Below are 27,541 nucleotides of genomic sequence, written 5' to 3' on the forward strand. Positions count from 1 at the left end.
CCCAGAAACACCACTGTTAAGTCCAGTAAGGCAGGAGTTACCCCAGCAGACCACACCTGGATATGGGTACCCACGCCCAGAGAAAGCAGATGAAGGCAGGTAAAGGAGGAAGGAAGGACGAATAGACCCAGGATGACACTGTCCATGGAGCCTTAAGATAATCAGAAAAAAATTATCAGCATAACAAAACTGCTTTAAACTGCAATACCTCATCCCCACAACTCCAGGGAAAACAATTAAATAAAAATTAATTGCATTATTAAAAAAGTAATTCAATCACTATTCCCTCCCTTAGCTTGGCACAATCCAAACCACCTTAAATAAGCAGAGTTATGACAGTCTCTCCTGAATTTTCACATCATAGTCTTAGGAATATCTATACTGGATTTCTTTCCCCACCAGTTCCCACCCATCCACATGCAACTTCGAAGGGACTCAAACAACTGAATCTCCAGTGAAGAGATTATAAAGCAAGAGGCAGCAGATGAGCCGAAGTAAATTTATCGTAAAATTCCTAAGCCATTCCTAAACAATGTTTGTGAGGCCGTCAACATCATTAGCTAATGAGGGAATGAAAAGATGGTCGTGAAAAACTATGATGCTTTGGAAAAATAACTCATTTAAACGTTCATTACTATAATGGCTGTTTGGTTGAAGTCCAGGACTGCAGGTAAACTTTAAATCAAGCCCACATTAAACAGAATGGACTCTTGAAGCACAGGCAGAGAGATGTGAAACATTTGCTCATGCCTGCTTTGGTTATGAAAGCTTTATTCTTGTCAGAATTCTGCATTAGTGCCATAGTACACACACACAGATGAAGATCTCTGTGCCCTAAAAGTGTTTATGTATCTGTTTTCCCTGTAAGATAAGCTCCTTGAAGACAGGGAACCTATCTTTCTATTTCTGTACATCCCATGTGTAGCATAACACTTGACACATAATAATTGCTCCAATAAAATGTTAAACTTCTTGGCAAATTAACAGGTAACTTTGAAAAAAATTAAAAGGGAAAATAAGGTCATTGGTGTAGGCCACAGCCTTAAGAACTGGGAAATTACACATTACCTCAAGTTACTGTTTGCAGAACACACAACACGATGCAGCCTGCTTGTGCTGATAAATTCAGTTGTAATTTTACCTAGGAATTCACTGTTAGGAGGAAAGATGATAAAATCAAAGGTGTTACAAAAATGGATAGTGTAGCCAGCACAATGTTTAAGGGGAGATATATCCCAAAGATCATTCAAATTCGTATTATGTGATCATTTGATACTTCATTAACTTGCTAAGAAAAATTGGTGCCACCCTAACAAGCTTTCTTGAACAAGGCAGGCATATCACTTTGGGGAGCTGTCATCTGCTGCAGATATGCATACAACACGTGTAAAGTGTCCCTCCTACTCAGGGCCCTATCAACTCTAACCTTTAATTATTTCTCTATCACTTGATATCAGAATTAAAAGGCATATAGTCTTAAAAGGCAAATACCCAAGAGACCATCTGAAATTTTTTAATTTTTCCTCATATCAACCACCTAAGGCAGGGGTAACACAGCCTACCTTAGTGGTTCCATGCAGGTGCTCAAACTCTTAGCTCCACCACTTCAAAAAAAAAATAGAGACAGGGTCTTGCTATGTTGTCCAGGCTGGTCTCAAACTCCTGGGCTCAAGCAATCCTCCTGCCTTGGCCTCCCAAAGAGCTAGACCACCGTGCCCAGCCTTTGTCACTTATTTGCGGCACGTATCTTAACCTCTTTGTATCTCGGTTGCCTCACAAAGAGGAGGATAATAAGAGAATCTGAATATCTCGAAAGTATTCTGAGGATTAAGTTAATGCACATGAAGTACTTAGCCGGACACCTAATTGATCCTTACTGTGTATCTCCTATTGTACATTATCCCACCTGCTACTCTATCCATCACTCCTCTGCTCGCCCTCCCCGCTCCAACACTGCAGCAGAACTCTAAGACAGAGGGGACAAGTTAATGCACAGTTCACAGTTATTCCAGCCACCATGAAACGACTGCTGTGGCTGTCAGCCCAGTCTCCATATACAAATATTGAAAGTGAAAGCCTCTGGACAGAGAAAAAAATGCCATTTTGATGTAGTTGTTTTGTTTCCTATTGCTGCATAACAGTGTATTTTCTTTTCACTTGACGTCTAAAACCTACGTAGTCTGGAAAACTAAGTATGCGTACAAACATGAAGATGCTGACGGAAGACTTGACAACAATCTGCTCTTTCTAGGCTCAGAGGGATTACGGTGACAGATGATCCGGTAAGACACTGTCCTCCCAGAACATGCTTGCTAGAAAAGGGTTTGAGAAGGGAGAGCCATTTATATACAAATATGTTAGACTTGTTACCCCTAAAAATAGTGGAAAGAGGGAAATAATTTGTTAGGAAATATACCAGAAAAGGGAACTGAGGGTAAATGAGTATACAGCCTAGTGCTGTGAAAGGAACAGAAAGAAGCCCTCGTGGCAAGCCTACTGATAAGGTCATTCTCCCAAAGTAGAAACTGGAAAACTAGCAAGTAAAGCAGGGCACATTCAAGACCAGCCTCAATCAACTGGGAACTCAGAGGGCCACCGGGTTAAAAAAAATTAATCTTTTGTTCCAGATGACCTTTAAGGTTCTTCAAGCTTTAAGGGGCTAGCAATCTGGATCTGGCAAAAACAGGTCACAGAGCAGCCATTGGGAGGAACTTCTAGAAATAGCACACAACAGCCATTACCCAAGCAAAGATTGGCAGGGTCAGGATTCATCAGTGCAAGGGACCACTCCGCCACTCTCAGCCACAGGCAAGCCTGCTGAATACAGACCCTAGTGGCACCCTGGGTGTACCTGGGGCTGCTGGATCGATCATCCCAGAGCTGGCTCCAGAGGCCTGAAAAGAACAGGTGTGTTCACAAGGCAACCATCCAGCTCTCTCCACTGCCTTGCTTGTGGCTCTTTTTCTCTTAAGTTACTGAGGCACATTAGGCCATTAGGCATTTCATTCAACAAATCACCACAAAGATTAAATTTCACCCCAAATCCCTGTTCGGAGCATGCTACACCTGGCACTTAACAGCTTATTTTCATGGAAACACCTGGCACACAATGGACCCCCCAGCCTGTCTCTGTTCATACCACAGGACACTTTCGTACTAGTGTGGCTGAGAAATGCCAGTCACTGTCTGGCATTTCTACTTCCTGGTGTTTTATTTTCCTTTCTTCTTATGGTGGTGCTAGGTGTTTTATTTTCCTTTCTTCTTATGCATCCAGTGTCATGAAGCAGCACCTCTGGCAGCAGAAGTGCATGACGTCAGAATGCTCAGAGCTCAGGGAACTTGCAGAGCTCACTGGGTTCATCACTGGCCTGAAACCAAGCTAAACCTCTTCTTTCCCAAGCACTCAAGCAAGCTGTGTCCCTCAAATGCCAAGCTCCATAGCATTCTGATGATATACTGATATCATTTCAGGATGATGAGCAGGGATTACTGGAAGTTTCACCATCGAGGAAGTCATCATCCAAAAGAGCCGCCATTACCAAACACAGGTCCTACAAAGCATAAAGATGAAATTCTGGAGGCACAGGGCTTAAGGAGTGACTGGCAGGTTCCGGGACCAGGGAAAAGGCTAAGAGGTCAGACTGTACTTCCACATAGAAGATTCAAACCCGGAAAACATTTGTTCCAAATAATCCAGATCCATTTCCTGGTGCCAAATGTAATTCCACTCATTTCAGTCTAACGAAGTTATGCATAAAACTCTTCTGAAATGTCTTTGTACTTATAATTTTTAAGCCAATTTTACTCTTTCACAGTGTGTCACAGGCTGTTGTGCAATGAATTATGACTCAAAATATTACTTCATTACAAAAAGGCCAGGTCTTACAGTGGCACATTAGATCTATATTTTATGTTTAAAAGTGCTGAATGAAGGAATCTGTCATGGTATCCTGCATTCTCTAGTCCTGGTTCTATCACAGCTCCAGAACAAATGAAAACATCCCCAATAAAATGGAAGACCCTCGTTTCCTTATAGAGTCTAGTCCTTTTATAGTTCTATAAGAGAAATCAGCCTCAAGTCTTTTCTATCCAGTCTCAGGTCTTTTTTTTTTTTTTTTTTTTTTTTTGAGTGAATGAGCTGGTCACTATTTCTCTAAAGGGGCATTCTTTTGGAAAATCTCTTACTTGGGTTATAACCCAAGTTAAGAAATCCATCAATTTCTTAACTGAACTTACATCAAGTCCATTCTCCAGACAGGACACTAGCCCCAAGCAAGTCCTTTGATTTATCAATCCCAAAACTAGATGACTCAGGCAGCTGCTACACTGGAATCGCCAATCAGGCCTTGAAAGTCAAGTCCAGTTAAGCATCAGTTATACTCCAGGCCACCCTGTGAGCCGTCAGATAAAAGCAAAGGCAAGAAGTCAGTAAAACCACCCCATTCAAAACAATATCTGATCCATGGAGAAACTGAAAAGAGACAAAAATTCCTTCTCCAGAGGTGATACTTCCTTGGCTATCTTTAGAATGAGGCAACACAGTTCTCAGACCCTAAGAGCAGTTTCTACATGGCTCTGTCTAATGTCAGCTGGTAGAGAGAAACACTAAGGACAGCCTTTCTAGATGCTGGTCTTCAACAGGTCATTGAAGACACCCCACTGTCAGTTCTCATGTGATAGTCAGCGAGCCTGGTTTTAAGATACCAAGGTAGACCAGAACACACTGGAAAATTTGCAGCAAGAGATGTTCAGATCTGCTGCATTTTCAATGATGGCTAAAACACCTCCACCCTGTGGGTTCTGCTGCACAGCCACAACGGTGACACTGGCAAAGGGCAGAGTTCCTGTGGAAACACTTACAGCGCAAACCCGCTGATGGAAATGGGTCTCTGAAAAAACAAAGGCTTCACACGCATAGAACATAGTGATGAAGTCCAGTGGAATGGCAGGTTTGAGCCGGCAATTCAGAATCCGAACCAAGTCAGTCATTAACTTCAGATATATGGAGATGAAAATCCATAATTAATTAAAGGATAAAGCCTACAGAGATGACCTATTCTAGGATTTTTCAGATCTTTAAGCAGCTGCTCACTGACTCACTCACAATCCAGGGCAGCTGTCCAAGCCTTGTCTACAGCCAGGAAAAGACAAACCAAGATAATCTACATTTATATGAGTTAGGTTGATGGTATTATATGCTAATAAACATGTTAGCTCCACCTTCGCCATCCTTCTGCTTGAATTTAATTAGTAGTTGAGGTTATAAAAGGGTACTCCTTTCCCCTCCAAATGAGTTTGGCACTCCTGTTCAGGACACAGAGTTGGCCATCTAGAAAAAGCTCTGCCCTTCCCATGAGAGAGCCCAGTTACACTGCAGAGGCAAGTCACCGGGCTTAGGACCTCACAAGGTCACCCCCATGCAAGTCTCAACTGTCACACCTTAATCTTTGCCACCTTCAGGGGGAGGAGGAGAAACTTTCTTATGCCTCACCTCAAGACATCCAATTCAACCACATTTACTCAGCACCTACCAGGGGCCATGCACTGGCAATACAACGGGAACCAAGACAAAGCCTCTGACCTCACGAAGAAAGTTCCTACCAGTGTGCTAAACCAGGCACAGTTTGCTTTTAAAAAGCACTTTAGCATTGTTAGTCCAGTGTAAAATGACCTGTACAGGTAAAATTCCATGGGAAAAATACAAATACCCAAGAGAAAAAAGGAGAAAGGGAATTTACATTACATTCAACTTGGTTACTACTGACTGTCCCTGAAGACTGACCTTGCACGTTACCTCCTCCATGAAGTCTTCCCAGAATACTCAGGCTCACAATCCCTTACTATCCTGTACACATTTCTATTTTGAAACTCAAATACCCTATGATGAAATTGTGGGTCTCTGCTGTCTCCCCCACCACAGGGAGAGCTCCTTGAGCTTTTCACCCCCAGCATCTACTGTGGTCTCTGGCCACAGCAGGTGCTCAGTGAATGCTGTGAGGTGAAACATGGAAGGGTGTGCCAACATGCGCATGTGACATGCTCAGGCCCATTTATGGATGTCTTTGTAGTATTGTAGAGGGTGACATATTTTTTTCTATACAACTTCTTCACCTCTATCTTTCCCAATGTTATACAAGTCCTTCTGTACAAATTACAAAAGAATACCTTCCTCCTCTAAGACTTACATTGTAAATGAGGTGAATTCAACAGGAGCAGAGGCAAGAAAACCTAGTCTGCCCATTTGTACTTAGCTCATAAGCTGGGGAGGAAGGAGAGGTGGAAGATGGAATGGGGAAGGCAGGCAAGGGCCAGCCAACGGGGAACCTTCTCCAGGAGCGTGAACTTGACAGGGAACAGGAAGCCTTCAAATGACTTCTAGCAGGAGGGAGGTTAGGGCTGAGTTTTCGACTGCTCATCCAGGCAGTTTATGGAGGATGGATTTGAGGGAATACAGCTAGATTCATGGAAACCAGTTTCAAGGCCATCACAATAATCAATAATCCTCATGTATGATATAAACAAGTGTGGTAATTATGGGGAAAGAAATTGACTCAGGAAGTATTTACCAAGCCAACCTGGCATGACTTGGCAATCAACTGAGGCGGGGAAAGAGGTGAAGGGGAAAGAAAAGTCTACAATGGTGCCCAGGTGACAGAACAATGGTGAGACCAGTTCTGACTGGGAAAAGAGGAGGAGCAGGCCAGGGGGAACGACGGGATATTTAATTGTGGACATGTTGACTTGGAGATGCCTAAAGGACGTCCAAGCAGGTCTGTCCAGCAAGCATATTAGACACAGGACCTGGGACCTGATATCAGGCCTGCCTAAGCCGCAGTTTCCTCAGTGGGAAGTGCACGTGCTCCCGTGCTCCTCCTCTCTCACAGTCTACTGTGAGGATTAAAGGAGACGGAGAAGAAAATGCTTTGTCCTAAGCCTGCCGCAGTTCCAGAAGCGGTAGTTGGACTCAGTGGGGAAAACAGGAGACGGAGCTGTGGAAGTCCTTGGCATATGGGCAATATGGCTGAGACCTAAAAGTTAATAAGACCATAAGCCGTGAGAAAGAAAACAAGGTAAAGACAAAACCACCCTCCCCCAACACCCATATTTAAGGAAGTTGAGGGATGAGGAGATACAAAAAGAAACCTTAAAAAAAAAAAAGCCAAAACCTCAGTAAGCATTGCAAAAACACAGAAAGAGGGGAGCAATGAATCTGAAGGAGAAGGTAGCTGCCAACAAGACAAAGAACTGACCGGACTTTGCCAGTGCAGTCTCCTGGGATGGGCACCAGAAACAACAACGAACAGGGCAGGGAAGGGCATTCACAGACAGCCGTCGGGGAACAGGCTGAGAATGGAAGGGCATTCACAGACAGCCGTCGGGGAACAGGCTGAGAAGGGAAGGGCATTCACAGACAGCCGTCGGGGAACAGGCTGAGAAGGGAAGGGCATTCACAGACAGCCGTCGGGGAACAGGCTGAGAAGGGAAGGGAAAACACTGCGCCCACCTCAAAAGGAAAATGGGCAAGGCCAACAGATGACTAAGAGGCTGAGTGTTCAGAGAGATTTGGGTATGTTTTTAAGATGAAGGTTTCACCAGGCACAGTGGCTCATGCCTGTAATCCCAGCACTTTGGGAGGCCAAGGCAAGAGGATCGCTTAAGTCCAGCCATTTGAGACCAGCCTGGGCCACACAGTGAACCCTGCCTCTACAAAAAATTAAAAAATCAGCTGGGGGCATGCTGGCACATGCCTGTAATCCCAGCTACTCAGGAGCTGGGGGTGGGAGGATGGCTTGAGCCTAGGAGTTTAAGGTGGCAGTGAGCTGAGACTGTGCCACTGCACTCCAGCCTGAGTGACAGAGTGAGACCCAGGCTGGAGTGCAGTGCAGTGGCACAATCTCAGCTCACCGCAATCTTAACTTTAATTTTATTAAAAAAAAAAAACAAAGTTAAAATTAAATGAAGGTGTCAGAAAGACAGGAGAGGATGAAGACACAGAGAGGGAAAGCCTAATCCAGGGAGAACACAGAGAGGACCCAGGCAAAGCAGGTAGAGGGCTGGGCCTGGACAGGAGGTCAGCTCATCCTGAGACTCTGAGATCTTTCTAAACAATGGCTCAAGCAGAAGAAAAGTAAGGGGACCTGCTCAAGTCTAGGGGATGGAGGAGTAGGAAGTGGATGAGGGCCTAAAAGGCAGAGTGGTGGAGAGGTCTCACTAGCATCTCTTCCAATCTCTGTTTCTTCCTTTTAACACAAGCATCATTCGAGCAGTGAGCTGTCACTATGGAATTTGACTTCAAAATACTAATGGCAATAATATTAACGGGAACACTCATTTAAGATCTTGGCAGGAACGATTTTTCAGGATCATGACTTTTCCCATTTTAAAATAAAATTCTATATACACAAGTTTGGTCCTATAGGACCAAATGACAACAGAAGGGGTCAACACCCATCAGACACAGTTCAGAGAGAAAAATGCGTATTGGAGCTCTAATGAGGCAACTTCAGGAGTCACTTACTTTGCCAGAAAAGGACGGTTTAAAGAAAATGAATTTAGATGGCAACTGTCGCTTCAAGGTCACAGTTGTACCTTGACTTTGTTGACGCCCCTTGCTGGTGCCCTGTTCGTACCAAGGATAGGCTGTCATTAACACGTTCCTGACATAGCGTGTGCTGGATGGTGGTTTCTGACTCTCACTTTTTCCTATTTTGAAATTCATCTTTTACCACTCAAACAAAAGTTAACATTTTGTTTGAAGAACCTGGGATTCAGCTCATCTTTTCACACACCTTTATTACTTATTTCGGTAATCAAGGGAATAAAAACCATACTGGCATATTCATCCTCTCTAAACTACTCCTGAGGCTGCTCTTGAACTCACATACACCAAAAAAGGATTAATGTCTATATCTGAAATACGAATTTTTAAAGGGAAACCTTTTAGCAAAAGTAGTATAGATGGCAGTGTTTGAATCATGATTCAGACTCAAGACAGAGAATCAGGAACATTTTCTTTCTACAAACATTTCCTGAATTTCAAGCATGTGCAGGACACTTTGCCAGGTGGTGGGGAGAAGCTGGGGGTTCTTAATGTTCATGCAGATGGCAGTACTTTGGGGCTGAAAGTAGCATGTCAGTGGTCAAAGTGAGGGCCGACACCCACAAACACATTCTCATTCACTCCAGACATTTGCAACAGCAACGCACCAGCAAATCAATACAACCACAACCCAGGTACAGGATGTGCATGACAAGAAGGCGCGGAGGCCCAGCAAGGAGACTTAAAAACAATATATTCTTGTCATAGCCAGAGAGCTAACAAAGGCTTCTGAACAACCAAAACCAAGGCTATGCTGAACATCAAATGCAAACACTGTTATGCTGTACCACGAAGCAAAGGAAACTTCTGTTCTGAAAAATACATATATACAGTTCAGAAACCTTTAGCTTCAAATCAACTGTAAAAGATCTTGGTCTCAGAACAAGTATCCAGTAAACAAATAAAAGTAGAAATGATCACCATCAAAATGAGTCCCCAGGTGGGACATGGTGGCTCATGCTTGTAATCCCAGCATTTGGGGAGGCCATGAAGGGTGGCATTACTTGAAGCAGGAGTTTGAGAGCAGCCTGAGCAACATAGTGAGACCCTATCTCTACAAGAACAAAAGTTTTCTAATTAGCCAACCGTGGCACTCCTGTAGTCCCAACTACTCAGGTGGCTGAGGCAAGAGGATCACTTGAGCCCAGGAGGTCAAGGTTACAGTGAGTTAAGATTGTACCACTTTACTTCAGCCTGGACAACAGAGTAAGACCCCATGTCTGTTAAAAAGAAAATTTTTTTTTGTTTGACTCCACTTAGGAAAAAAAGTACTTCATATTTTCCACAAGCCAAATCAAAACTGTTCAGCCTGAGCAACACGGAAAGACTCTGTCTCTACAAAAAATTAAAATATTAGCTGGCCTTGGTGGCACATGCCTGTGGTCCCAATTCCTCAGGTGGCTGAGGCAGGAGGACCACTTGAGCCCAGGAGGTTGCAGTGACTCATATTCACGTCACTGCATTCCAACCTGGGGGACACAGTGAGACCCTGTCTAAAAATATGTATATAATTAAAATAAAATTGTTGGTGTCCTTGATTATATCTATAAATCCACATTCAAATTACGCACTTTTTTTTTGGAGACAGATTGTCACTCCATAACCCAGGCTGGAGTGCACAATCTCGACTCGCTGCAACCTCCACCTCACCTCTTGGGTTCAAGCGATCCTCATGCCTCAGCCTCCCAAGTAGCTGGAATTACAGGTGTGTACCACCAAGCCCAGCTAATTTTTGTATTTTCAGTAGAGATGGGGTTTCACCATGTTGGCTAGGCTAGTCTCAAACAACAGACCTCAAGCGATCCGCCCAACTTAGCCTCCCATAGTGCTGGGATTACAGGCATGAGCCACCACAGCCTGCCCAAATGATGTACTTTTAAAACTGGAGTTTTCCTCCTTGAAACATGACAGAACAATTCATATCCACCAACTTGAATTGGATATTCAAACGAATCAAGGAAAATACATTTTAATGCCAATGGAAAGAGGCTGTTTACCATTATTTCCCTTAATTACAGCAATAAAAGCACTCACTTCAGCTTTTCAAAGGCCTGTTTTTGTCCTTTACAGTTAAATATTGCAACTTGAATTCTTTCTGTTTTGCTGGTTCTAACTCAGACCCTCTACTGTCCAATATTGAATAAGGAACCAACAGACTTCATTTCAAGGTTTTCCATGAACCAACTTTGGCCAACATTGCAACTATAATAATTCCAGCTTCATTTTCCCATATTCCTTGCAAGATCTTTCAGAGAGGACCTACGTACAGACTTTACCCCCAATCCCTATGATGCCAGGATAAGGAAGCCATCTTCTCCTCCACCAGTAAGTAGACATCTCCTACTGATTTATGTTCCAGAAGCCTACATAAAAAGCAAAAACAACGAGAAAGGTGCACTCAGAAATCCCTTCTAACTCTAAAATCCTATGTAAATAAATGTCTTACTGCTTTCAAAGTTATCTTCAGAACAGGGCTGGGCCCATAACTTCATACTGAAGTGCTGAGGGTAGGGTGGTGGTGGTGGTGACATCGACAATCATTTCTCTGTGGTAGTGTGTGTCATGCCTGTGTAGATAGTTTACGTAAGTCTTCACTGTGTTCTGAAGTAACCCTGAAAGGCAGGTACTGTGTTGTCGATGAGAAAACTGAGGCTTGCAGGGGTTAAATTATCCCTGCTAATAAGAGGCAGAAGGAATAGCTGAACCCCAATCTGGCTGACACCCAACTATCACACTATGATGCACTGATAATTATGGTAGTTGTCCAATAAATATTACTCAAAGCCAGTATTTCTATATTATTAGTCCATAATTATAGATTCTGCATCCTAATTAATGTGACTTAGGCAAATGTTAATGTGTCTTCTTACATTAAACAGACCAAATAAATGTTGAAGGCACAGTCAGAAATTTCAGGGAGATGCCAAAATAGGCATTATCTGAAACTATTCAAAATAGGCAAAATTATCCAGAGTTAATCCACAAAATTATCATCAAAAAAGTAAATGAGTTTTCAGAAGTAAGCAAGAATCAATTATCTTTAGTTTTTGTTTTGTTTTGTTTTGTTTTACAGTGGTTGAGGTTTTATTTCCTTTACGATTACTGGCAGTAGTATGTTTATTAATTCTCAGTCCTAAATGTATAGTTTTGTCTATATTTATGTAACGAATAAAAACAATTTGGGGCCCTATCAGTTATATCACTGCAATGCAATTATCCTGGCCATCTAAATTATTGAAACTTTCCATTAATATTTATGAGTCCATAGAAAACAAATACACTTTTCAGAAACTGAAAAATCTGGGATAAACTTCAGACTCTTTGTTTCCTTTCCCCATTCTCTCCTTAGAAAACATGTTGCTGAAGGGGGCAGAGATAACTAGATGCTTCTATGATGTCAACTGTGGGCACCAACAAGACTATACCCTACCCCACCCATAAGAAACTTTCACACCACCACCCCTGTTTTCTAAGATGCAATCCTGTGTGTGTCTTTCCTCAGCCAGTATGACTCTTTTCAGAAGGCTCTTTTCAGAATATTCATTTCCTTGGGAAATTAAAAGCAACCAAAGCTTCATCTACCAGGATTAGAAAAAATAAATAAATAATTTTTTTAAAGATTAAAATTTTTTAAAAAGCAACCAGGCGAGGAGTGGCGGCTCTCACCTATAATCCCAGCATTTTGGGAGGCTGAAGCAGGATAGCCTGAGCCCAGGAGTTCAAGACCAGCCTGGGCAACATAGAGTGAGTTTGTCTCTAAAAAATACAATTAATTAATTAATTAATTTAAAAAGCAACCAAAGCCAGCATTTCTCCAGTGCCTGTCGTGTGCTAGGCATGTTTAATGTAGTATATCTAATCTTCATACCAAGCCCATGAGGTCGTAAACGTTAGCACCATTTTCCAGAAGAGAAAACTAATCGTCAGAGATGGAGGGACTTGCTCATCCTTCACGCTCCTGGGAAGCGGCAGACCTGGAATAGTGCCCGAGCTCGCTGACACGAAACCGACCCTCTTTCTACCATCCTCCATTGTTTTTCCACCTGGCAAGCTTGTTCCCACCCCAGGGCCTTTGTTGCCTCTGCTCGGAATGCTCTTTCTCTAATCTTCACAGGGCTGCGTGCTTCTTGTCACTCAGATCTCTCAGCCGAATTGTCACCCTTTCTGCGCAGTGTTCTCTGACCACTCCAGACACAGCAGCCCCTCGTCGCACCGGATCATGTCACACTGCTTTGCCTCCCTTCTCGGCACCTACCCAGCATTTCTCATTTTCTCCATCGTGCGTTTGCCTGCTTGTGCTAGGGCAGCAGCTCTGGAGAGCCGAGATGCTGGATCTGGGGTTCTCTGCCCTACCTGTAACACCTAAAACAGGGTCAGGCACACAGTAGGTAGTGAATAAACACCTATGAATGATTCACTGGATGGTTCCCCTGCTGTCTCCACCACACACGGAGGTGGAGTCAGGAAAGAATCTTGGTCTGAAGTCTAGAAAGCTGGATTCTCACTTTACCTTTAGCTAGGGGGCTGCTCTCTGGACAATCTCCATTCAGCTCAATTTCCACCAACATCAGGTTGTCTGTAAGATGCTAGCCGAACGAACTGGAATTGCAGAGAGGCCCAGAAAACCTGTTGGGTCATGGGGAGCCAGGCCATGGGAGAATGTAGCTCAAAGGGTAAGAGGATCAGGCAGTCCTCACCAATCTCATCATTTTGTCTTGGACTACCACAGCAGAGCACCATAATGCCCACTGCAGCTCAAAAAGAGGGTAAATGTTTCAAGAAAAAGTGTATGAAAAAAATAAATCCTATTTCTTTTTACAAGGGAAAAGTTTACATTAACAAAAGATATCAAGCCAGGGTCACTCAAACTGTCCTAGTTTTGTTTTTTTTAAGTTTTCATCTAGTGCAAACCTCAAAGAAACCCTTTCAAAAAATAGAGGCTTTTGAAAATACCTAAATAACAAAACCAAATAGGTTCTAAAATGGGTCATCATCTAGTATATTTCACCAGGAGCCATAAGTGAGAACACATTTTTACGAACATCTTTTTCTCTAAAATGTATAGTCCCTAGCTCCTATTTTCTACTAAGTAACTCTTTTCTATAATTAATTGAAGTTAAAATGTCCTCAAATACAAAGGAAAACTCTAAAACCACACCCTGAATGTTAGGAATTAATAAAAGCCTTGTATTTGAACCTTGTCAACAGGTTTCTTTGTGTCCTTTAGGTTTAAGAAAGGCTTTAGGGGGGCTACTAATCTGATGACATGGTTCCCAGAATCATCAATATGCACATATGTCCATTTTTCTAGAAATGGTCTGCAGCTTTCATCATAACTAAAAGGGTCTAGGGCTCAACGACAGTTTCAAAACCACTGCTTTAGATGGAATCTGCTCTCAACTCTTCCATACCATAATAAAACAATAGTAATCTATATTAAAGCATCTAAGGGGCCCACAGCTTGAAAATAAATAAATGTATTCTGTTTAGGGAATTAGGCTAATACACACATGACTTTTGCATATGCTTCCCAAAATAATTTCAGAGCCCAGAACAAATCTGAACATCAGAAGTCTCCTGAAGATATTTCAGAAGGGAGCAGAATTTCCATTGTCTAATGGAACCATTACCAGAACCACAAAACTCTAATACCGGAAGGACCACAGAGCTCAGAGGGCCCAACCCTCCAATATCACAGACGTAAAAACCAAAGCTCATTGTAAGGAAAGAGGGCACTGGATCATATTTAAGTGCTTGCAACACAAGAGGTGGAGAGACAGAGATATGCAAGAACAAGGAACAAATGTGACTTACAAATAAATAGGCAGCTTTGCGATTTTTGTTTAAGTGCCTGGAGAGCAGAGGCTAGGTCTGAAATTGGAAATACAGGAACAGGTATAGAGTATGCTCACTCTGACCCCATATGACTTACTTTATTAATGTAATTATGACCGGGCTCATGCTGACTACAGTTTTATGCTCTGGCAAATTTCTTAATTTTTTACCACAAGCACAAACTAAACATCTTTGGTAACCTTTTAAGCATTTCTCTCCCTATGAGGTCAAAGATGTGCAAGGGTAAAACTTATATGGAATCAAAGGAACTTTGGGGAAGGCAGTAGTAATAAAACATTGCTGGTAAGCTTCCTATTAAACAGGCTTTCCACTACAAAGTCCTATGTGCTTTGACAGATACTGCTCTAATTCACTAGTGCTAGAGAAACACACTAACATAATAATCTTGATAAATCTCTCCAGATAGGACCATGATTCTCAACAAAAATTACTTGTCTCATAAAATTCTTTAGCATAGCACTTAAACACTACTATAGCCAATACCCTTGGGCTCATTCCTCCATCTCATTAAAATGTCTGCCCTACAGTGATTTATAGTATTTGTCATCACCCTGGGTGGATACATAGACTGGTGGCTACAGACACTTTGGGACTATAATGCTGTAATTGCCATACTAGTGGGAATGGCTTCTAGCAAAACAGTGGGATTCTCAGTTTCTCTCTGACTTGACATAACAGGGCCATAACTTACAACCATCCCATAGAACAAGGAGTGCGTTAAATCCAGAAATACAACTGCGTGGCTTGAAATGTATTTCCTTAAGCCTGATTCTAAACCAAGAAAATACCAACATCACTAGCAATGCTATACAAGACACTTAGACGTGAGCTAAATCCTCTCCAACCCTGAGTAATTTAGATTTGGACTAATTTCATTCTTAGGAGTTACTAACTTTGATAAGATATAATTCATTTTGACAGCTTAAAACCAAACCAATTACTCCGAAAGGGAAGAAATTATGTAATTGCCTAATACATGGAAGCAGAGGCTTTAGAGATGTAAAAGTCTTTAGAGATGGTTTAGTGCAGCCCCTCACAATATAACAGGGAAAGGAGACCCTGATAAGTAGAGGCTTGCCTAAGGTCACAGCTCGAACCCAGTTCTTCTCACTCCCATTAAAGTGCAGCATTCCCATATTGCTGGGAGTTGTATACTGAAATAAAAAGAGGGGTTTGTTTTTGTTTTTTCCTTTTTTGAGACAGGGTCTCACTCTGTTGCCCAAGCTAAACAGCAGCAGCTCAATCATAGCTCTCACTGCAGCCTGCAGCCTTCAACTCCTAGACTGAAGCAATCCTCTTGCCTCAGCCTCCCCAGTAGATGGGCCTACAGGTGCATACCACCACACCACCCTGGCAGAGTTTGTCTTTTTCTAATGGAATAGTTAATATAATACTAATTTGCAGTAAAGGTATTTACTCATAAGCTAGCTTTCTCTGAAATACTAGGACACAAATATTTATGTAAGTAAACATCTAAATATACATCTAAACTAATGTCTTTTATAAATTAATAAATTATTACATATCTAAACAAATCTAAGTATATTTTTGTAGATATAAATAGATATGAATAGACATTAAAAGTGTGTTTATCACACTTCTCACAAGCTAGGGCAAGCTTGTTCAACCCACAGCCCATAGGCCGTATGTGGCTCAGGACAACTTTAAATGCAGCCCAACACACATTCATAAACTTTCTTAAAACATTATGAGATTTTTCTGAGGATTTTTTTAAGCACATCGGCTGTCGTTAGTGTTAGTGTATTTTGGGTGTGGCCCAAGACAATTCTTCCTCCAATGTGGCCCAGAAAAGCCAAAAGATTGGACACCCCTGTTAAGGATAACAGTAATGCTTTGGCTGGAACTTTGGTTCCCACAATCTGGAAACAAAGGCTTGAGCTATAGTGTCAAACAAAATAAAAAATGTCCCAGGTCCAAGCAAGTAATGAGTCAAGAGGGTTGGCTTCATAATAGGGAGTGTTGGGGTCTGTGGCAAACTGGAGCACCACAGCACCAAATGCCTTCAGTTTCAATGTTAAAAACATCTGTGCTAAATGAATATACCTACAGGCTCTCTGCAGGCCTAAGAGCTATCAGTCTTTTTGTTGTTGTTCTGAATAAGATGCTTCAACATCTATGATTATTTTACAATCTATACAAAACTTAAGGTATTTGATGGTTCAAATATAGTGTTCCTGCTTTCTGCCTCTGGGAGTCAAAAGTTCTTCTGCAGTTCATCTGTTCACAAGCATGGAAACAGTTTCCTCCCAAACTTTCCAAAGATGGAAACATTTCTGTAGGTCAGGAACATTTACCTTTCAAAAGGGCATCTATGATGTTTCTCTGGGAAATTACCAGGTCAGAAGTTCCTTTTCTTCTTTTGAGGAAAGATTGTTCACAGTCATTTAACTGAAGCAGGCTCTGGCTCTCTATGCTGGATCCTTAAAAGTCAGCTCTTTGTTTTTCCTCCAGGAAGATGTTTCTGACCTCCCCAGACCAGGGGCTTACCTGCCTCTGAGTGCTTCTGTAATTCCCTAGTTTCTTTCGTTTGTTTTTTACCCTAATCTACCTCCCCCTTGGAATTACAAGACCTATGAAGGAAGGGCCATTGTGTCCTGTCCACTTGACTTTACAGGACAGAGCACAATGCCTGGTACTTAGTACATGCTCAGTAGTGGACGGATGCTCATCTAGGGCTTGGCATTTCAAATAGAAACACGTAATAGTCTGTCAGAGTCACTACCACAAGAGCCAAGCAGATGAATCTTAGTCAATCACCCAAACAACTGCACCCCAAACTCTCTATGACCAGGGTCACATGCTTCCGTTAGAGGCCAATCCATTCATACATCTGTTCTTTCAGGATGGAGGAGACAGCAGTAAAGGAGATCTCAGGATACTGAGGGAACAATGAGGAGGAGGACCAAACCCAGACTGGTCCTCATCTGGCCCCGGGCACATCTGGGACAGCTGTCTGGGTAATTGTTGACTACAATGAGACCGGAAGCACAAGTAAGAATTAGTAAAGCGTTCCTCCTTTTGAGGAACTGAAAGATGCTCATTGTGACCCAAGCACAGGGTATGGATTTGGGGAAAGGTAAGAGAAAAGACTTAAGAGGAAAACAGGGGCCAGATCTTGGAGAACATCCTATACCACTTTAAAGACTCTGGACTTTGGCTGGGTACAGTGGCTTCATGCCTATAATCCCAGCACTTTGGGAAGCTGAGGTGGGCAGATCACCTAAGATCAAGAGTTCGAGACCAGCCTGGCCAACATGGCAAATCCCTGTCTCTACCAAAAATATAAAAATTAGCCAGGCACGGTGGTGCGTGCCTGTAATCTCAGCTCCTGAGAGGCTGACACAGGAGAATCACTTGAACCTGGGAGGAAAAGGTTGCAGTGAGCTGAGATCGTGCCACTGCACTCCAGCCTGGACAACAGAGAGAGATTCTGTCTAAAAAAAAAAAAAAAAAAAAAAGACTCTGGACTTTATCTAAGAGCAGTAGAGAATCACAGAAGAGTTTTAATTAAAGAATTGACTATTGGCTTGGCAATTCAGAAAGACTATTTTGGGTACCGTAGTGATAGGAGTGGAAAACAATGGACAGGGACTGAGTTTCTACTCAGGTCTCATTTTTATCACATTCTAATAAAGTGGAGCTAAGAAGTCAATACAAAAGGGGAACACAATCTAGTTGATTTTTTTTTAGCTTTTTATTTTTTAATTGAGACAGGGTTTTGCTCTGTGATTTAAGCTAGAATGCAGTGGCATGATCATGGCTCACTGTAGCCTCAACTTCCTAGGCTCAAGTGATCCTCCCACCTCAGCCTCTGGAGTAGCTAGGACTACAGGCATGTGCTACCATGCCTGGCTAATTTTATTTTATTTTTGTGGAGATGGAGTTCTCACTATATTACCTAGGCTGATATCAAACTCATGGGCCCAAAGGAGCCTATCACCTTGGCCTCCCAAAGTGCTGGGATCACAGAGGTGAGGCATAGCACCTGGCTCCAGTTGTTTAATTAGATAAAAAAGGACTACCAAGAATCCCAGGCACCTCTATTATTCTATACAAATGCTACTCTTCTCATAAAAATGCACCACACTTTTACCATCACCACTAATCACCATTCTAAACACTTGCTAGATACCAAAACTTCACTAAGAGTTGCATAAGATGAAATGATTCATGATCCACCCACCAACCTCATTCCTCTCCAAGGCTGAGGTACAACCTCTTAAATGCTGATGTCTTGGTTCTGCCCTGACTTTAACATTTTGGGCGTGAAAATTACAAGTAAAAAACGCTACAACGTCTTACAATTTAAAAATCACAGTCTTTTAAAATGACGTAAGAGCAAGGAATTTTTCCACACACAAGGTTTTCAATCCATTACCATATTCAAAAAACAGAGCAGTCAGGCCAAGTCTTTCAAGCACACATTTGGATGTCACTGATTGATTTAATAGAGGAATACTGTTCATCTGGTCACTCCTCAACTATTTTCACTTATTTATTTTAGAAAGAGGGAAAGATGCTCCCAAAATACTTATACTTTACTTGTCCCCCAGTCACATAAAATTTCATTTAACAAATATTTAATGCTTACTATGTCTGAGGCATTGTGCCAGGGTTAGGACAGTGAATAAGAAAGGTGGGTCCTTGCTCTCAAGCCATTTCTAATCTAAAGGAGGTCAATATAATAAGCAAACTGATTAACAAAACGATCTCAGAGAGCAATGAATGCAATGAACGACAACAAGATAATAATGCTCTCCAAGGGGGAAAACAGCTGAGCCACAACCTGTTCGTGATAAGCAGCAGCCGGTCCCACTGCAGCAAAATTATTCTTACAACGGAACTGAAGACCCTACATAGCCAATACAATTCACGTACACAGAAACAAAATTCCCTCAAGATTCTAAAATATGTCTTTTTCCCTAACACACTGTGGATTGACCAGTCAGTGTTAGACACTCCTTCCAATTGGTTCAGAAAAAAAATAAATCATGAGAATAAATAACTGTACTACTGAGCACAAAATGGACCACTAGATAGACAATCTGGAAGAATTCTGGTGTTATAAATTCAGACACCTGGATCCAGGAAGGAAGAGAAAAGATAACCCAGGACTGTCCAGTAGTAACCTGGCTACCTCACCTGACAGGATTGATTACAAAACAGGTACCTCACTGAGAAACTGAAGAAAGCAGCCCTCCGGGGCTGCAGAGAACACAATGTCTTCGAGAGGGTTGAACCAGGAAAGCAGCCTGGGATCCTGCCAAGCCGGTCCTTCCTTCCTGAGGGGGCGCCAAGGTCTTTCCGTGACGCAGCCTCCAGCTCCTCCTGCCTCCTCACGTCCCCAGCCCTCTGCATTAAGCATTAGATGTTGGTCCCCATTTTGAAGGTCAGCAAATCAAGAGCAAGTACACGAAAGAAGAAAATAGGGTTTTAACAGAGGCAATTCTTCCGTTTTTGGAAGCCAGAGAAATTATGCAAAATGAACATGTCCTAGAAGCAGCAGAGAAAAACTGACAGTGATAATTTAGAAAATGAGACCATGTCCAAAAATCAGAAACCAATTGGTTTTATTGTGATTTCATTTTTTCTATGCTTCTACTCTCATAAATATTTTCTGCACTAAAGAGGAAATGTAGTTTTCAAGAGTCAGACTTGGCTCAACTGAAATTCTGTCATTTACGAGCATCTTACTTAACATCTTCAGTAAAATATGGATAAGTCCTTACTGGTTTTTTTCCCCACAGCTTTATTCGGGTATAATTGTCATATAGTGACATACACATACTTAAAGTGAACTATTTGATAAGCTTTGACATATGTATGTAGCTGTGAAACCATTGCCACAATCAGAATAATAAATATATTCATCTCTCCTAAAAGTTTCTGCATCCTTTGTAATCTACCCCTCCCTCACCTCCACTCCCCACTTTTAGGCAACCACTGATCTGCTTCCTGTTGCTATAGACTCCTTTTCATTTCTAGAATTTTGCATAAGTGAAATTTTGCTTAACTTCTTTCATTCAGCGTAATCATTCTGAGATTGATTTCTGTTGTTACATGTGCTCATCTTTTTATTGCTGAGTAATATTGCACTGTATGGATAAGCCACAACTGTTTAAACATACATCTGTTGATTGACATTTGAGTTGTTTCCAATTTGGTGGTTATTACAAATAAAGATGCTATGAACATTCATGGACAAGCCTTTGTATGAATGGTTTCATTTCTCTTAGTAAAGACTAAAGAGTAGGCTATATGGTAGGCATATGTTTGATAGCTTAAGAAACTGTCAAACTATTTTTCAACATGATTGTACCCATTTTACATTCTTCACAGTCGCATATGAGAGTTCCAGGTGCTCCACTTCCTCACCAACGATTGGTATGGTCAGTCTTCTTAATTTTAGTCTTTCTAGTGGGAGCATATTGAGATCTCATTTTGGTTTTAATCTGCATTTCCTTAATGACATGATTTGAGCATCTTTTAATGTGCTATTTGGCATGAAGGTGAGGGCCTATTCAAATATTTGACAAGTTACAAGTCCTTTGTTGGATTTTTAAATTAGGTATTTTTCTTATTATTATTGTGCTGTTAGAGTTCTTTTGTATATTCATGTTACACGTCTTTCATTTACATGTTGCAGTTAGTTTCTCCCATTTGTGGCTCGGGTTTTCATTTTCTTAAACATCCTCTGGGAAGCAATAGTTTTTCATTTTGATAAAGTCCAACTTACTGATTTTTCTATAGTTGGTGCCTTTTGTATACTATCTAAAAAATTTTTGCTGAACCCGAGGTCACTAAAATTTTCTTGCTTTCTTATAGAAGTTTCACAGTTAAACTCTTACATTTAGGTCTATAATCCATTTTGAATTAATGTCTTTGTATGATGTAAAGTGAGTGCCCAGGCTCACATTTCTACATGTGGCTATCCAGTTGTTCAAGCACCATTAGTTGAAAAGATTATCATTTCTCCAACTGAGTTGCTTTCTTGGCAGCTTTATCAGAAATTGGTGGATCCTCTACATGTGGCTCTATTTCTAGACTCTCTTCTAGGCATTCCACTGATCTGTATGACTCTCTTTACTCCAATACCACATTATCTTGATTATGGTCATGTTACAGTTAGCCTTGAAATCAGATAGGATAAGTCCTCCAACTTGTTCTTTTTCAAAACTATTCTTAGACTGGTCTCAGCACTTTACATTGCCATATAAATTTCAAAGTCAGTCTGTCAATTACTACAACAAACTTAGAAAGATTTCGATTGAGATTACATTCAATCTATTGAATAGTTTGGGAAGAATTGAGATCTTAACCATATTGAATTCTCTCACCCATAACCTACAGCTGAGAGCTTCTCATGATCTAGCAAAAACTAAGTCACTAGGTTTGGGGGAGTTTTTCGAACCTGCCACTTCGAGAAAGAGTTTCTGTTTTGTTTTTAAGTCAGCAATCTGTAGTTCCACTTGCAACACAGAAATTTATTTTGGAGTAAATTCAATTATTCCATATGTAACTGAATAAATATCAATTTAACATACTAAAGATAAATAACTATTTATGTAATCTTGAATTCCAAAAGCACCTTTGGGCCAGGTGCAGTGGCTCACACCTGTAATCCCAGCACTTTGGGAGGTCGAAGTAGGAGGATGGCTTGTGACCAGGAATTCAAGACCAGCCTGGTCAAAAAGATAGCAAGACTTCATCTCTATTTTTTTCAAGCATTTTTGAAACTATAAAGCATAATTATTTAAAAACAAACATGCATTCCATATATTTCCAAATATTTTCTTAACCAGATTTTCTTTAAAAGAAAACAAAAAAGGAACAACACTCTGCTCATCCTTTCTACCCTATCCTCACAATCCCAAAATACCCAAAACCTTTTCAAAAAACAAACAAAAATCTACCCTCTAATGTATACAAATGCATGACAAATCATTATTTCCCAAAACCTTAAAAAACAAAACAAAACAGAAAAAGCTCTGCCCTCTGATGTATAAAAATGCATAACAAAGCATCATTTAAATGTCATCTCAAGGTCATTTAAATGCTGAACTTATCCGCCAACCAAACACTTGGATTTTCCAAAGCACCACTAGTGGGTTATATTACACATCTAAGTGCAATTATTTCAGAACATTATAAATATTGAAATCTCATTTACATTGAATCTTTTATTTATCCAGTGGAACAATAAGTAGCTCTATACATGCCACCTAGTCAGGTAACTGGATCTTCCTATACTCATGCTTCTTAGACACCAAGAACTCCTCATCTTTTGGTCTTCATGTAGGTCACAGGTTCTCTACCTTGACTGCACTCTGAAATCACCTGGGAAGCCTAAAAGTAAAGATGATGAGGTCCCACAGCCAGAGATTCCTATCCAGAGTCTTTAAAAGAGGGAATTTTTTTAAGGTCCCTGGGTAATTCAAGTGGGTAGATTACATTTGAGAAGGACAAGTCTTGGCCTTCTCAGGGAAGGGATGCTTCTCATGGCCATTGGCCAAGCTGCACCACCATACTTCAGAACCTAGTTCCTCTTGAGCTTTGCTCAACGTAACTCCTAATCAGGCACTAATAGAACTCAACAAATCCACTTGGATGTCTAAACTCACTTTTATTTCATATCCAGAAATTCACAGGATAAATGTAAACATCTAACTGTATTTTAGCAATTCCTCTAGTCTCCACTTCTAAGTGCCACAAAGTAAATTAGGCTGAAGACAAATTAACTCAATATAATTTGACAATTAAGGTTAAACAGTCATTATGGTTTTGTACTTCTATTTAAAAGAAAGGAATAGCTCCATAAGACATCTTTAATTTTAGAGAATATACGATAAAATTACCAATTCCACAAAGCATAAAATAAATACCTAAATGAGCCTTCATCACCAACCATCTGATTTCACCACGTGTAAATTTCAAGCAGATTTTCAATACTGATATTGGGTTCAAAACTGACTCCCTCCAGAACCTAAACCATTAAACTCCTGAAGAGTCTTTATGTAAAATACTCCATTTTGCTAAACCAGACCACTTTATTATAATTAACATTCCATCATCTCAAAGTGGAAATGATAACACCGGCATCACAAAGACAGTGTGAGGATTAGGCAGCAAAAGCATGTTCGCACTGTGTAGAGTGCTCTAGAAGTTTTAATTTATTTACAGCAGAAATTTTGCCTCATGGGAACTATGTGAAAAGCAGAGGCAAGTGGGAAGCTGCGGGTAGCTACACGTCAATACCCAGGAACACGGGCAGGTGATGGGGGAAGGGAGGGCAGTCAACAACCTCCTAAAGAGTCCTTGCAGCCTCTTCTCAGACCAATAGCAGCAGAATCCATACTGCAGGACTCCCACCTCGGACTGAGTTACCTGCAAGTACATGTAAATCTCATCTCCTTGGAAAACTGCTAAATAATAACACTGCCAACGTGCAGACCCCAGGCGCTCAGATCCCTGCCGGTGTACCTCCGGGATGTGCAAGCCGAAACATGTGTGCACGTCTGCGCGGCTGAACCAACATGTATCCATACACAGTATGAATAATACTCGCGAGAATGTACGGCTTTCTCCTAAGTAGCGCTTGAAGCACTTTGCCTAAATCAAATTACTTTCGTATCACTCGCGTGCTGAAAGTTGGAGCTTCATGCCCAAAGACTGGGCGGAAGGGGTGACCGCCCTGGACCCCTGCCCGACTTCCCTTTAGGCCGAGCCGCCATCCCGAAAGGGGATAGTGTTCAGGCCAGCTTCCTGGAGACACACCTGCGCCTGCACACACCCACCGCGGTCGCGTCACTAGGGCCGCGGCCACCTGGGCGAGGACCAAAGTCTGGAGGGAATTCCCTCAGCCACGGAGCGATGGGAAAGCGGGACCCGGGTGAGTTTTGAAAAACAGAAGAGAACCGGGGTTGGGCAGACACAAAGGGAAGGGGTCACCGCTACTCACCCAGCCCTCGAAGGTGTCCGAGGCGCCGGTCGTGCGCAGCAGCTCCTGGAACTGCAGGGTGCAGTTGGCCACGAAGTGGTCGTAGCCCAGGGGCGTCTCGTGGAAGACGGCCAACTCGAGGTGGCCGCCGTCGGTGACGTTGGCGCAAAACTCCTCGTTGTACGTGGGTTTGTTGGTCTTTTGCTTGGTGCTGGTCTGGCCCACGCGCACCTGGTCCACGCTCACCGTCAGGTAGGGGTCCAGCAGCTGGTGGCCCTTCTTGAAGAGCGAGTGGCGCAGGGACCAGCGGGTGGGCTGCAGCCCCACCGCCTCGCCGATGCGGACCCTCAAATAGCCATTGAACTTCATGGTTCCAGACGACATGCCGGCGCCGCTGCCCCAGGCCCGGGGGGCCGCACTGGTTCGCAGCGGGAGAGCGGGGCGTCCGAGCTCAGGCCAGCCCTCGGGGCAGCTGCAGGAGCCCGGGCAGCTCTGGGGAAAGACAGCGCCCAAGCGCCCCTCGACCGGCCATTCTGCCTCCTCTGTGGGACTTTTCCCTCCCCTCCTTCCCTCCCTCCCGAGGTGGAAAGGAGGGGAGCCCGCCGCCGAGCCGTCAGCGGGCAGGGGAAGCCCGACCGTCCCTTCCGAGCGCGCGGCGCCTCCCGGGGACTCGCGCGGGACTCGCCCCTTCTCCAGGGCCGGGCAGCTCCTCTCTCCGGAGAGCCTGAGCGACCCGTCCGGTGAGCTCCAGCCCCAAGCGTCTCTTCCCCCGCCTCCTCCTGCTTCTCCTCCTGCCCCCGCCTCCGCAGGCTCACGCTCTCCCCCACTCGGCGAACTGCAAACCAGGAAGCAGCTGCCGCTGCCTCATCCCAGGCGAGAACCTCGCGCCGCCAAGGTTCCAAGTTCACAGAACCCCTGCGCCCGCTCCCGCGCCCTCCGGACCCGGGGGGAGTGGCGCGCAGCCCGCGTCCCGGCCCTGCGGTGGGTGGATCCCCGCGCACGCCCCCGTGGAGCCCAGTGCCCGCTTGCGCCGCCCTGTGCGCCGTCCTTGTAGCGCCGGGTTTGGCCGTGCGCTGCAGGTTAGGGGCCACCCCGGGCGCAGGCCAAAAAGGAAAGGGTTCGTCGCTCGGCCTCAGCAAACACCTGGGGCGTAGGAGACTGGACTGGGGAGAGATGGAAGGTTGGGAGGGTGCGGAGGACGCGTTCCAGCCAGGAACCCGCGCGTAGACTAGTCGCCCGCCCCTCTCTCCCAGCCTCCCCGGTGGGCTGGTAACCCTGCAGGACCGTCCCCAAGAGGCCCTGGCCGGAGGTGGGCACACGGCGGGGAGATTCTTTTTCCTAATCTACAGAGATGGCTCATCCCGGGGTCAGCTTGAATGCATCCTGTTTGTGCGCCTTTCCTACAGAGGCTAATTACACAGTTGTGTGTATGTGTGTGTTTTAATAGGGCAGTAGTAATGGTGGAAATCCTGTTCACCTCCTTCCTCGGAAGGTGTGCCTGGTTGCACAAAGAGCAGGAAAGGTCGGTTCTTCTGGAGACAGACATGGCCAAGAGGTAGTAAGTCTCTTCCTCTGCTGGTGGTTCCTGGTCCGCCCTGCCCTGCACAGCAAGGGCAGAAAATGTTCATACACACACACACAGGCTGTCCCCAACACACGCGCGGAAGAAATAGCCTCTTCTACGAAGACTCCAGCTTGTATTTGCAGTCAGAGAGGGCAGCCTTCTGATGCTTCCCACCCCGTGGTCCCTGCAGATTTTGTCTCCTGGGAGGGAGGGCCTTGTGGACTACTCTGCAATGCAGCAAAGCGCGCTTCCCGAGGGCCAGCCACAACCATTTTGTTTCCCATAAAGCCTAGGCCACTCTTAAGATACTTGGTGACATTCTGTCTTGCCACACTGGCTCCCTTGGAGCTGGTTCGGCTTTCTTTCATTCTTTCCTTTCTTCCTTCCTTCGCTCCTTTCTTTTTCTTTCTTTTATGTTTTAGAGACTGCGTTTTACTTTGTCGCCCAGGCTGCAGTACAGTGGTGTGGTCATGGCTCACTATAACCTCCAGCTCCTAGCCTTAAGTGATCCTCCAGCCCCCGCCTCCTAAAGTGTTAAGATTAAAGGCATAAGCTCCCATGCCTGGCCCCAGCTTCATCTTTCTAGCCCCCTCGTTTAAGACCCTATTCAGAGCTTTCTAATTGATTAGGTTCTCAACGATTTTCCATGAGTGCAATGAGGCCTCACCTGTTAACTGTACTATACAGAATGAAAACAAATAAGGACAATGGGCCAGGGGGGAGAGGGCCTGTCTTAAAAACACCAAAGCTTCTGTAGAGAACAAGGCAGAGATGCAACATGTCATTCTAATGACACCTTAGCTTTAGGCAGGATTTGTTAAAGCATGCTCCCAAATGTCCAGGGGGCTCCTGTCTGGCTTTAGTGCTCCAGGGGAAGAGGTCACATCTACCATGTGGGTCAACTCTGTCACCCTTTTCTCCAAAGAGAAAAGGCTCTAGCTTTAAGAGCCACTAAAGGATTTGCTGCTCTTGGACTTTGGCGCTAAAAGAAAACAGTCCCCATAAAGAATCATGGTGTGTAGACTTTAAAAGATTTTTTAAAATTGAAGTTAACATTTAAAAAAAGAAAACAGTCCCCAAATGGCAGGTGGCCACACAGCTGCTCTGGGACTGGGATGTGAGGACACCAGACATTCCATCTTTACCCTATCAGTCAGTACCTATCAGGCACTGGGACTGGCAATGGTGACAGAGCAGTGGGTCAAACAACAATAGTGCCAGCCCTCCTGGGGCTAACAGTACCACAAGGAGAAAAAACAACAAATTCCAGACGATATATGTGGAGGGTGCAGTGAAGGAAAAGCCCACGGTGCCAAGGGGTGATGCATTATAACTGGATGGGTGGCCAGGGAAGGGTTCTTTGAAGAAGCAAATAGCAGAGACACCAGTTCATTTAGAGCTCATGAGAAAACAGATGGTTTGGCCTGTTTGGGAACAGAGAGGACTCTATGTGGCTGGAGCTGAGGAAGGTGAGGGGGAGAGTGGCTGAAATGAGTTTGCAAAGGTGGTCACAATGACCAGACTGGTAGATCATAGGAAAGTCTTTGGACATTATCTGTGGGCA

General features: G+C 43.4%; 1 protein-coding gene across 2 annotated transcripts in view; it reads right to left on the minus strand.

The window, feature by feature from the left end:
- The window catches only part of PRKCH (protein kinase C eta), a 347,816-nt gene that overhangs the window by 214,935 nt on the left and 105,340 nt on the right, over nucleotides 1-27,541 (minus strand). Inside the window, exon 1 of one of the 2 annotated variants that reach the window (XM_003924407.4) lies at nucleotides 24,435-25,344. The exons of the other annotated variant lie outside the window; for it this stretch is intronic. Coding sequence (XP_003924456.2) covers nucleotides 24,435-24,797 — 363 coding nt within the window. The 5' untranslated portion in view covers nucleotides 24,798-25,344. Of the gene's footprint in view, nucleotides 1-24,434; nucleotides 25,345-27,541 lie in introns of those variants that run through there. 2 annotated transcript variants of the gene reach the window in all.

Source organism: Saimiri boliviensis, chromosome 2, assembly GCF_048565385.1.
Source record: "Saimiri boliviensis isolate mSaiBol1 chromosome 2, mSaiBol1.pri, whole genome shotgun sequence".
Lineage (NCBI taxonomy): Eukaryota > Metazoa > Chordata > Mammalia > Primates > Cebidae > Saimiri > Saimiri boliviensis.